The 13,620-nt window shown below is 42.8% G+C and overlaps 1 protein-coding gene across 2 annotated transcripts in view; it reads left to right on the top strand.

Annotated features, from left to right (window-relative positions):
- bicc1a (BicC family RNA binding protein 1a) overlaps positions 1-13,620 on the top strand; it is a 107,896-nt gene that overhangs the window by 21,624 nt on the left and 72,652 nt on the right. For both annotated transcript variants that reach the window (XM_079511701.1, XM_079511700.1), the window contains exon 2: positions 9,030-9,076. In XM_079511701.1, coding sequence (XP_079367827.1) covers positions 9,030-9,076 — 47 coding nt within the window. The remainder of the gene's footprint in view (positions 1-9,029; positions 9,077-13,620) is intronic.

Below are 13,620 nucleotides of genomic sequence, written 5' to 3'. Positions count from 1 at the left end.
CAGTTTACTTGAAATGTTCTTAAACATGAGTGTTAGTGTTAGTATTTAAGAGTAAGCAACATCATTCTTTTTCCCGAAACAAGGTCGAGTGGTCACTGCGAATATATTAAAGCATTAACTTGTATGACTGCGACATCAACTATATGAACAATTTAATGTGAAATATTTTGCAGATGAAGGTTTGGATTTGTTTTTCCGTCATGCTTCTGTTGTGTAAAGACCTTTTAGCATCAGAGACCAACAGCGAAATTACCCTGCAATAAGAGTGCAACAAATTCTAACGTCATTCCAATTGTTTTGATTCAGATGGAAGTCATTGTGAAGCTGTGAGGTCTTAGTAGTATATCGTCATGGTTGGCTGATGAATGTTGCAACCATGGAGAACTGGACCTAGTGCAGCGTTTAACTTTGTAGGAGTGGCGCTCTGGTGTCCTCCCCGTAACTTATGTACCCCAGAGCTCACTGGATGCCCTAATGTGTTCTCCCACGGCCCGGTCTGCACAGCACGCCACGGCATTTGCCAACAGGATGTTTTGCTCTCTCAGTGCATGATCCTCGTGTTTTCACTCGCACCGTGCGACAGATTCCTCTCAGCCCCAGATGCTCGCATACATGATTTGTGATTTTTGTGTGTTCTTTTTTGAGTGGTGCAACCACTCCAAGGAACAGCAATGTCCGTGTTAACCTATGTGACATGTGTTAACCTATGTGTGTGACTATGAGTAGCAGTAGGGGCAAAAGTGGCGCTGTTGTGCCAGATACAGAGAGAGAGAGATAGTGCTGCACTGTTGCCTGCTAATGAGAGAGAGAGAGAGGGGGGGGGGGGAGGAGTTGCACCACTCAGTTCACACAGGTGTGATTTTTTACAGGTGTGATGGTTTACTTGTATTGTTGATTTGTATGTAAAGGTGCAGTAAGTGATATATTATAGAGAAGGTTTGTTCAGTAACAGGGGGTCTCCCTGTCTCTCCAGCTCATTAGTAAACGGAAATGCATTTTCAGGTCGGGATACTATGGGCACGTTCGGAAATACCGCAACGGAGCGCACTCGCCTATTAGTTTGCATTGCACAGTGCACTCAGTGCGCTATTTCCGAACGTGCCCCAAATGTATCCAGTCAGGAGAGAGAAGAGAAGAACACAGAGAAAAAAATGAGGAGGCACATTTTTAACTGGAACACTATATTTGAAGGTGACAAATTGTAATGGGTACTCTCTTCTGATTGGGTGAAATTAATGACCCAGCTGAAAAATATTTTCTGTTTATTAGAGCTGGAACGCTCTATAGTCTACTCTATAGTAATGATTACTATCTAAATATAGAGTTTTAACCTTTACAGTTTGCACAAATATCACTTTAAGACTACTTAACTATATGTTTCTTATAAAACAATTTTGGCATTTAGCTGAATTATAGAGGCTTACTTAGAACAAGGGCAAGTGAAGTTCAAGTGCAAAAATACACAGCAAAATGAGCATTTAAGTTGGAGTGTATCATTTGTTTTAAATGGATCTATACTTATTTAGCAACATGAACCCTAGTGTCCCTATTATAAGGCGAACATTCAGCAAAAACAGCAGATCTACAAGCTCACAGTGTAGCACGTGAGCTTGTATATTGAGTGTGGGGGGGGTGAAAGAGGGAACCATGTTTAGGGAACCACTATAGAGGGAACCATGTATAGACTTCTAGGGGACCTCTGTCAACGAAGTATATTGACTTTACGGAGTGGTAAATTAACACAAGAATTACAGTGTAGTGACAAAAGCTGAGAAAAGATGTAAAAGTCTGCCAAATTGTTATTCCTTTCTTTTATGGCCAAAGTTGTACTTGGTGTACTTGGTGGTGTTTGCTCCGTTTTTGTGCTCTGTTTAAAACCATCTCAAATGTCACGAATGTAAGTAGCTATTCATCTGTCTCTCCGCAGGCACACATCATCCTACAAGTACAGCGGAGTGTTTTCTATTTTGTGTGTCTTGCATCATTTCATGCCTCAGTCAGTCCAGTAACTGTTTTTCTTTCCCTCCGTGCATAATGAGAGGTCCCCGTCATAGAGCCAGCCAGGAGCTTTACAAGCCGACGACAGCTCAAATAATAGATTGATGAATTATACGCCGAGTAGATTTCAAAGGCACACCGTTTTCTGGGCATATTTTGGCCCCATTGTGTTCATGCATTCAGTGGGATGTTTGACATTAGCATTTTAATTTTACAAACTTCTTTTGCACTTTATTTTCATGTCTGTTTCTAATTTAGGTCTGGCAGCAGAGGGACATTCTTTGAGGGATGTAGTTTTGTTTTGAGTTTTTATACAAACACAGAGGTTGGACAGAAAGAGATTGTATGTCTGTGTGTTTTAGTGGAGCAATATTCATTCTAATATAACATTGGATGTTCCCAGATTCATTTGTGTTCGTTTGGGTATCTCACAGACTCACACTTAAAGCTTCTAATGAAAAACCAGCTGTATTCATGAGAAAAGACAGAGGAGGAGGAGAAGAGAAAGAGGTTTCGCGAGCCGAGACAGAGGGATATCGCTGCGTTCATCATTTGTGATTGTTTTAGTTCTTAACAGGAAACAGTTGTAACAAGTGCTTTCCTAATCCCTTATTACTCCTGGCCACCCAGGAACCAGACACTTAAATCAGGACTGTTCTCTCCGTCCTTCTCCGTCCGCCGTCCTCCCACTTCAATGCTGCTGGACGGATGATATGATCTGAAACCATAGAGTATATAAAAGGATAGAGACCGCTATTCATGTCAGTGGAAGTTGCTCAGTGGCGTTTTGACTACTTCCGCCTTTTTTCAATTTGGGCACCAAAATTTGATGCCCAAAATGCGGAAGTGCAAACGCGCTCAACGTTAAAGCCCAGCTGCACAGGGTTTCCCAATCATACTTCCACGGGTCCGCCTGCAGTCCCTCCTCTTACCACTAGGGCCCAGTGCTTCAACGTTGGAAAGCCTCACTAGCCCCTTGTCTGAAACCCTACCTGAGATATTAATACTCCCACTTCCTATCACCTGCTCCTTCTCATTTCTTACTCTTGATCACAACTTTTCCTTTGTGCGACGATTTTCTGACCCCCGCTGATTAGGTGTGGTGAAAACACTTGCATAACTTACGTCTCAGTTCAGTGTCTGAGATGTGCTACCTCCATTGTTGTTACTGTAAGTTACTCCACATTCCACAATGTTCAGACCTCGCTCCGGGTGCAGGGAAAACTGACCTTGGACTGGCCAGTGTCCACTCTCATCTTTGCTTTTAATTTATTTATATTTATCAGTTCCATTTGATTTCCCCAAATGGTTTTTACACTGTATGTGTGCCTGAACACAAATTGGAGCCACTTCATTGTGGGTCACGACCGTCACGTCCAGTATTCTGTTAGTAATTTGGTGTCACACATAGGAAGAAAACAACAGTTCACTTCACTCAATGTGCATAGCTCTCATGTGAACACGACGTTATAAATTGTTTCCTTTCATACGTCGGTCCTCTACAAAGCAATACGCTTGTGAAAACTGGATTTGACATAAAGTGAGTTTAGCAGCAGCACAACAGAATACCACCCACGACTTTAGAGTGTTTGTGTTTAAAGTATGTGGTGACGTGTTGATTTCAGCGCTCTGTTGTCCGAAATGAGGATGTGCTCAACGCATTGAGAAGCACAAGCATGATGGAAGGCTGACAGCACTGTAAGCAGGCTGGAATTCTTCATTCGTCATTCCTCTGCTGTCCAAAGCAAAGTGTGAGGCCGTTTACGCTAGTATTACACTTGGAAAATGTTGAAACATTGTTCAGATACACAGCGTTCTCATCAAGGCTCAACCCCAGCTACTCCCATTCTAAACAATGATCCACATGGAGATAATAACTTATTTCCATTGTCGATATGGGGGAAGGGAGGGGGGGCTATTTGGCGTAGACTGTAGTGTTATGATGTGAAATGTACTGGCCTTTACCGTGGGTAAGGCAGGCCCTCATGTGAAACAGCTGTGGAGTAGGAAGGGGCTGGTTTGTCGTGGGAGCCTCTGTACATGAGCATGTGTTGAACGTGCACAATCTAGGCATTACAACATCACTAGGGGCCATGCTGTCTGGTCTGTTTTTGCAAAAGAAAACCATGTTTAGCGGTGGTCATTAATTTGCTATGTTTGAACCTTTTAAAATGTGGTGTTGATGGGGAAAGTCATAACAATGCATCTCACACCCAGGGGTCACATACCATACAGAACATGTGTTCCCTAAGACCGCCAACATAATGCTCTTCCTATACAGACACATACATTTATAGCCTTTTTAATGATACTCATTTTTATTTAGCAAGGGTTATGGGGCGGGGGGGGGGGGGCTTTATTTATTCAACCTCAGATGTGTACAGAACATTCTCAGACTGTCTGACACCATGATCAGCTGTCAGTTACCGTAAAGAGAAAATAACTGTAAATGCAACTGTAAAGCTTGCTTTTGTACTGTATATCCCAACAATGTCTTTTAAAATCTCTAGTATCTATTATACATTTGAAAACATGTGCCCAAGCCCAGAAAGGAACATAAAGTCACCAGCTACTACGTCACTGACACGCTGCAACACGCTGCAACACACACTGCAACAACACACTAACACGACACAGCCTTACCCTCCGCGTCGATCCACGGCTATCTCCTCATGTCGCGCCGCACGCCCACACTCAACAACACCCGCGTAAAAACTGTCATTGCACTGACACTACAGCCGCCTCCCGTCCAGACTCACAAACAATATCAATATCAATAATAAACACAAACACGCCACAAGCACCGACACCCCCGCCTAATTTGTTGCCAGGTCTATGAAAACAAGCCCAGAAAAAATGCCATTCAACACGCTACTTACAACTCGCTTACAATTCGCGGACCTGGCAACACTGCATCCCGTGATTCCACTCTTTTCATTGGCTGCGCCGCCAACATTGTCAAACATTGTTGCCACGTCTATGTAAACAAGGCCGCAAACCCTGACTTCCTACAGCCTACAGCCTATACTTTCACACACTACCACTCGCTTACAATACGTGGACCTGGCAACACTACATCACCCCTTCCCAATGGCTCAAAACCCCACCACGTGACCCACGTGTGTTTCGTGTTACCTTTCACACTTCCGGAAACACTACCGGAAGTTACACGGTACACACACACGCACACACACACACACACACACACACACACACACACACACGCACGCGCACACACACACACACACACACACACACACACACACACACACACACACAGTGTACAGCCTGCCGGAAACCAAAAGTAGAAGAAGACGAAGAACAACAACACAGGTTCTACACTGATTCTAACTTGGATGGAGAGCGCCGCGATTACATACACAGTTACAATCATGCAAACACGACCGCGTCGACACCTGGCGTGGTACAATCGGGACGAACCGAGGCGCATATATGGATAACAACAACAACACTACACGCACACGCTGCAACAACGCGCTGCAACACAACACGTAAGTCACGTATGTAACTATGGTTCTATGAATCCTGGATGACTGCTTAACACTGGATGATTGCCGTCCAGTGTTAAGCACTGCCTCTGGCAGTCAGTAAGGATGAAATAGAACAGCTGTGTACAACGCAGTGTCACTGCAGACACGTGTGTGTGTGTGGTGTGTGCGTGCGTGCGTGCGCGGGGGGGGGGGGGGGATTTTGGATCGCCTCGCGATGCAGCTGAAATGGCACACACACACGCCACAAAACGCTAATAATAATAATAATAATACACAATTACAACACTACACTAATCATAACAACAGTACAGAACAGTACAGTACACATGAGTACAGTACAGAAAGAAAGCTCACATCAGAATATTAATCCATGTAATAATAATAATAATAATAAAACATAATAACACAACACTAATAACTATAATATCAACAGTACAGAGAACAGTACAGTACATCAGAATATTAATCCATGTAATAATAATAATAACAATAAATAAGCACACAACACTAATAACAGTACAGAGAACAGTACAGTACACATGAGTACAGTACAGTACAGTATACTGTTCCTGCGCCTTGCCATGCTCTTTCAATCATAATAATAATAATAAATAACAACACTACACTAATAACAACAATAATATCAACAATACAGCGAACACTACAGTACACATGAGTACAGTACAGTACAGAAAGAAAGCTCACATCAGAATATTAATCCATGTAATAATAATAATAATAATAATAAATAATAACACAACACTACTAACTATAATATCAACAGTACAGAGAACAGTACAGTACAGTACATCAGAATATTAATCCATGTAATAATAATAATAATAAAAAAACACTAATACAACAGTACAGAGAACAGTACAGTACAGTACACATGACTACAGTACAGTACAAAGACTTACAGTACAGTACAGTACAGTATACTGTTCCTGCGCCTTGCCATGCTCGCTTTCATACGCACATACACAAAACCAAACAGGGCCACTCAGCCAGCTTGGCAACTTTGCGCTTTCCAAGCAAATGCATAAATGAAAACATCATGGGTTGCCATTGCCTTCTTCCCATTTGCGACGCATCGCGTTAGGATGAGCGGGCCGAAGGCCCGCTAAATTCTAGTGTTGTACAGTTATTTTGCTGCATTTAATTGCGAACGCCAGTGAGCCTTTACTATGAGACCCAGCAGATCATGTCTGTCTGTGTCGGTCTGGTGTCACGCTGTAACACCACCCGCCTGCCACCAGAGGGTGCAGCTGTATCACACACACAAACACACGCACGCACGTGCATCGCACGCACGCACACACACACGCAAAAAATAAAGTAAAACATTTTAAAAAATAAAAATAAAAACTTTAAAAAATAACTTAAAAAAGCTGTGTGTGTGTGTGTGTCAGACTGCCACAACAGCTGCGTTCGCTTCCCGCGCTCACGCGTCTTACTTGTCCATTAAAACCAGGAACCTTTTTAGCACAAATCGTCCCTGGTACAAAACATTTTAAGATGGGTGTCTGCGGTCAAATACATATCATTTTGGGGGTCCTTGGCGTAGAAAATCTTGGGAACTACTGATTTATAAGTGTAGAATCAGCCTCAGGACTTAATGGGTTAAAACCACAAATAGAGCGCCGAAGTCCTGACGCCACATCCCCTGGTTCACGGAAGTCATTTCTCTATGGAGAATAACATGGGGTCATCTTAAAATCGTTTCATATAAGCATTGTGGTCCAAAAATAAACAAGCTGTCTCCGCGTTCTTGTCAGGGAGGTGTCTCTGTATCGTTTGCGACAGTCAGTCACTCATATATGATACAGTCTGTTTCTAGCGAAAATGTAACTAATTCAGTAGCAGTAACAATTTTCTCTCAGTCAGCCCTCTACCGATATTGACGTCAGACTTCGGTGCTCTATTGGGACGTCTACTACAAGCTCACTTGTGAGTTGTGACCTCATTAAGGAATGATCTGGGGTCCTTCATTACAGTGGTAGCGCAAAGTATCATTCTACTGTATGCTTGTATAGATTTCAATCAACATTAATATGTTTCCACCCAACTCATCTAGGCCATTAATCACTCTTAAAAGCTGATATGTCTTGGACATATTCTGAATTAAAAGCATTGTTCTCTGCAGTTGAAACATAGCGAGGCTTTTGGTCCACCTAATCATAACATCACATTCTTGTCATTACACAGAGACCAGTATTCATGACAGTACGAGCCATACCAGCTCCACTGCTGACACAGATTTTCTCAGAGAGCATTAAATCCATCTTGAGTACACTGGCTGAAATGCATCATTACCATCCCAGCACACTAGCTCTCCCAAACGAACACTAGAATTCTCCTCGGAATCGGATCACACTCACAGTTATGTATTTAACCCATTTAGGCCTGACGTCGAAATTTCAAAAATGTCTTTTTAAAATGTCTTTTTTTCTGAAAAACCTCATGTTTCTATATCAGTGGTTCTCAATATTTCATATCAAGGACCCCAAAAATGATATGTAATTGGCCGCCGACCCCAATCTGAAAATATGTTGTCCCAGGGAACCTCAGAAGAAGAAAAGATTTGAGTTAAAAACGTTCACTCTGAAAGAATATATATTCAAAGATTTGTGCCACATTTTCACGATTTAAAAAAAATAGCAGACCTACAAGCTCGTTGCGCTGCTATTTTTCAATAGCTAAAGTATAACAGAATGCTTGAAACACCAAAAGAGGTTCCCGCCCAAAATGGCTTAACATCATGAGAGCTGCCTGCCGCAGTCCAAAGGACTTGCAGATGTGACGGTGAGACAAAGGCTTGACTCGCTGTGATGGTTGGCTCGCTATACCAGATGAGGGAGCTCCATGTTTTTCTCTCTTTCCCTGGAAAGTTAGTTTAAAACGACACAGAGGCCTCCTACTAGTCTGCTCAATGTCAAGTGCCTGGTGCCTGGTGCTGAGTTCATGTGGGCCCTACCATTAGCCAAAGCTCAATTTATATAATCCATTTCATGATGGTGTTGCTTGCTGAAAAGAACAGATCTGTTCTTGTTGGCAAGCGATGCCATCACGTAACAAGTTTAATTAGGCATTATACGGATGCTTCTTTTTTGCAGTAGTGCAATAGCATTCAAATAAGGTGAAAATTACGTCCAAATGTGGTCTGACCATCGGCCATTAACGGCTACCATAAACTGTTCAAATATTTTTACTGGATCCGTCAATTTATTGCATAGAAGCTGTAACCCAAGCAAAGGGATTATAGAAAATCACTCGATACGGTCTTGTTGAAGTCTGAAAAAAATGAGTGATATCAAAAGCCTGAGCCAACCACAACACCCTAAAGGAATGGCGATCCACAAAGAGCAGATCATAATAATGTGAAGATACGGCCTGACACTTCCTGGACCTCAGCATGATTTTTGGCTTTGTTACTGTTACACTGTATGTTTAACATTGAACGGCTCAAAGTGGTTATTCTCTACATTGTTTTTCATTTTCTTTCTGTCTCTCTTACAGCTGCTTCTGAGGGTCGAGTTAATGGCGGCGAGGATTTCTTTCAGAAGGTGAGTGCGTAGTCTGCTGTCTGACTGGCCTTGCATTCAATTTTGCCGTAATGTTCTATCCCAGCAGGTTCCCAAACGTTTTTGCTGGAGACTCGGAAGATAAATTTGAAGTCTTCCCGGCCGTGACCCAAACCCAACATAGCAGATCTACAAGCTCACAACGCGTCGCAATGCAACGTGTTGTGAGCTTGTGCATCTGCTAATTTTTGTTTCTGAAATTCTCTGGAATTGTTTATTAAACTTTCTATTTTATTTCTGAATATTAACTCGTGATCCATAAAAAATGGGACCGTGACCCACCGTTTGGAAAACGGTGTTCTATAACCCAGTGTCCGAGGAGAGAATTTGGCTCCCCGACAGTGGTGAGGGAGCAGATGTCAGCTGCGTCTCCAGTTGGTCATAATTGCTGGGTCAAAACGTAAGAGAAATGTATTGGAATGGTACCGATGTAAAAACCTCTCGTGTCCTGAACGAACATGCAATGCAGCTGACAAGCATTTTTGAGTTTTGACCTCCGTGCCTGTTTTGAGCTAGTCATTGTATAGAATAAGATCTTCTGTACAATTAAAGTTTAGTATTTTATTTCCCAGGGAAAGAACAGGAAGGCTTTATCTGCCAAGCGCTGTCTCACCAAATAGTCATTGTTGCACACATAATGAGGATTGGCTGGTCGATACACTCAAAAACTACTGTAGAGAAAAGAAAGAGGTTGGTTTTGCGGTAAGAAGCCCCTTGGTTCTGATATGGCCTTTTGAGGTTGTTTTTTTTCTTCCCCAGAATATTTTTTCTTTAACCCATTTTGGACTGAGGTCGATTAAAAAAAAGGTTTCAAAATCCTATTTTTTTTGCTGAAAAACCTATGTTTCTATGTCAGTGGTGCTCAACCTTTTTCATGTCAAGGACCCCCAGAATTATCTCTATTGGGCCACGGACCCCCATCTCAAAATATGTAGTTCCAGGGACCCCCCCCAGAAGCCAATATTTTAGTTCAAAAACTTCGCTCTGAAATATATATTCAATGATTTGCGTCACATTTGAATGATTTTTCAAAAATAGCAGACCTACAAGCTCGTAGCGCGCCACTCGGTGGCGAGCTATGAGCTTGTAGATCTGCTATTTTTCAATAGCTAAAGCATAACATAATGCTAACACCATAAAGGGGTTCCCGCCCAGAATGGGTTAAGGCAGACAGAGCAGCATATAATATTCGTAATTTATCAAGGAATTGTACATTATACTGATTTTATGCCCACAAAAAGATCAAGCAGTAGGGTTGACATCTCGTGTGGCTGCTCAGTAACTGATGACCATTGTGGTGCATTTTCCCCTCATCTTGTTTTTTTGTCTTTCCTAAACCATCTTGTGTGATTGATGCAAGCAAAGACAACATGTGTGAGTCTATTTATACAGCCAAATAGTTCATATATTGGAGGTTATGTACCTTTAAAGTAGAAGTTCACCCCAAAAATTACTTTATTTCTATTGTTGACTACTCACTCTGTGATGTCTTGTCTTGAATACAAGGACAATTTTAGTTTGTATAACGTTCCTTTACGCCGTTTACGGTGAATGAAGAAGTGAATTCATCTTCATTAAAAAGTAACATTAATACAAGATAACGCTTTTGAAAGTAGTGATTATTCTAACTGAATAGAAGACACTGTGAGCATTGTTTTGTAGTTTATAATCATATTTTTGTTATAGTTTTGCTGCTGTTAATCTGGCAAGTCATTTTCTTTGTTTTTGGATCACCGATTCACCGTAAAGGAATGTTCTACAAACAAATTCTCCTTGAATTCAACTTCAAGACATCACAGCTAGGTGTGTGTGTGTGTGTGTGTGTGTGTGTGTGTGTGTGTGTGTGTGTGTGTGTGTGTGTGTGTGTGTGTGTGTGTGTGTGTGTGTGTGTGTGTGTGTGTGTGTGTGTGTGTGTGTGTGTGTGTGTGTGTGTGTGTGTGTGTGTGTGTGTGTGTGTGTGTGTGTGTGTGTGTGTGTGTGTGTGTGTGTGTGTGTGTGTGTGTGTGTGTGTGTGTGTGTGTGTGTGTGTGTGTGTGTGTGCGCGTGCGTGCGTGCGTGCGTGCGTGCGTGCGTGCGTGCGTGCGTGCGTGCGTGCGTGCGTGCAAAATCGTACCATAATCTGCATTTTTAGTGTTGGCACGAATGTAGTGTAGACTCATGCATACTGTATGTACAACGTAGATGTGGTTATCTTTTTTCTTTTGTGTCATGTGATAGAGATAATTTTTTCCGTGAGACATAATTGAACTTTGATGCCAGTTTATTACGTAGGTGTCCTGATAATTACGTGAAGGTAAACGCCCTTGTGTCTGAGCTCACTGGCTCCTGTTTAAAATCTGGTTTCCTGAATAAGCTTGAACTCCCTCTACTGTATAGTCTGTTAATGGACTGTAATGAAATGAATGATGGACAGTGGTTTGTTTTAGCCTTCTCCCTTTGTCTATTTTCCGTCTCCATTTTCTGTTTGGAGGTCAGGAAGCTGAGTTAAAATGTCAAAGAGAGAGGCAATTTAACTGTCCCCGTCTCCCCGAAGTCGTGCTCAAAAAACCCAGAAATGCAAACCAGGCGCCATCAAATTCCACTCGACGGGATTTCAAACATGAACTCTGGATGTGTTTGGTCTCGGCCTCTTGCTTTGGTTTGGGGGAAACAGTGGTGTTTAAAGCTTAAGATATCCACTGACAAGTATCGAGCTCACTCAACAAAGTCAGCTGACAGTGTATACGAGTGTAGTCAGCACTGGTGCTTTGCCCTCAGCTAGTGATGTTTTTAAAGCCTCCGAATTGGATACGTTCACAGCTCTTTTGTAAGGATGGTGCTTATTAGAGGTTAAATTGGCAATAATTATACATTAGAGTGCAGCTGTTATGCTTGGCAGCCTGGGAAGCGTTGCGCTGAAGTCATGTTTTTATTGTAGAATTTCCGTCTGGTTAACTATAGCTGCCCTCTGATAGCATGATCGCCATACACACCCAGTTCAAGACGGGGAAAATACACCCAGAACCCTGACATCAGGATCTGAGAGGAAGGATCGTTTCAAACGTTAATGGATGAGGTGTGCAGAGTGAGTGCCTTGAAGTCGATGAAAGTGGAAACTTTTAGTTGGTCCCCTTCCTATACTTTCAAACCCGCCAACACTCGCATGCACACAAACCGCACGCACGCACGCACGCACGCACGCACGCACACACACATCAAATCCTTCCCTACCCCCACATACTGATATAAGCAAACATATGATCATCTGTGAAGCTGTACACAAGCATGCGTAACGCTTTCAGACTTTACGAGTGAGATTTGACTGTAGGCCCACCTATTGCTTCGAGACAAAGATGTGGAGTTCAGCAGTCGACTATTGAGAGTGAAAACAAAACAGAATCCACCGCTACGCTCTCTCTCCCTGGCCTGGTCTCTGTGGTCAATCAACCCTCTTACTCACTGTCTGTTTGACTTCCTTTGAGTCCAGAGCAACGTTTTTATAATGGAGAGCAGGCAGTCCGCCCTCCTCGTCAAACACTTTCTTTAGTCACTGAAAAAGCAGCAGGCAAAAGTGGGATCACACAATACTGAAAACGCCGCAGCTGAGAAATGAACCAAACGTCAATCCCTGTGGCCCAAAGAATCTCTCTCTTTCCCGTACATGTTCCTCTCCTTCCTCTGTCTGTCTCTTTCATGCTCCCTCCTCCCCCCCCCACCCCAACACACACACTGTTTTCTTATTGTCTTCTCTCTGTCTATTGAGCAGATAATGTACGGAACAGAGTTAAAAGAAAAAACAAAAAAAACATCCCTGGAGAGATTGGTCTGGCAGTCCTCAGTTTAAATTTCATTTCGCAACCCTTTGATAGCTCAGTTTGTAGAGTGGAGTGGAGTGTAGAGTGGAGAAATTCAACTACAGTTGAATTTCATATCACTCACCCCAGATTTGTGGGTGACCTCTCCTCCAAAGTGAGGCTTTTTTTTGCTGTGACGTTGGAATCTGTTTGTAACCGGCCCTCTTCAACACCGATTAGTGATATTAGTCTGGCCATGCCAGGCTAATGTAGTTTATCTAGTTTATTGTCTCCACCAGGCCGAAGGCATGGGGAGAGAGTATGTTTTGCACTCCGTCCGTGTGTGTGTGTGTGTCCGTCCGTCCTTCCGTCCGTCTGTTACCAGCTAATCTCCGGCACCGTTAACCCGGTCGATGCCAAACTTTGCACACACACTCCCTGGATGCCAACGATGAACCTCTGCCCCACATTTTCCAGAACGGCCTGTTATAGCGCCACCATGAGGCAGCTTTTCACATTTTTTACCTAAAACTGCACCGATCTGCGTGAAACGTTGCATGCACACTCCCTAGAGGCCAAGGACAAACCGTTGACCTGCATTTTCCGCATCTGCCTTTTATAGCGCCACCAGGAGGCCGACTTTTGTAAAACACTTTTTTTGATATTACTCCTCAAGATTCTGTCTCACAATCTCACAAATCGTTACACACTATCTCTATGGTCATGTGCTCAAGTCGGATCTGTCCGATATTT

Source organism: Electrona antarctica (genome assembly GCF_951216825.1).
Source record: "Electrona antarctica genome assembly, chromosome: 10".
Classification (NCBI taxonomy): Eukaryota; Metazoa; Chordata; class Actinopteri; order Myctophiformes; family Myctophidae; genus Electrona; species Electrona antarctica.
The sequence above is the reverse complement of the archived record's forward strand: the minus strand, read 5'-3'. Positions and strand labels throughout refer to the sequence as shown.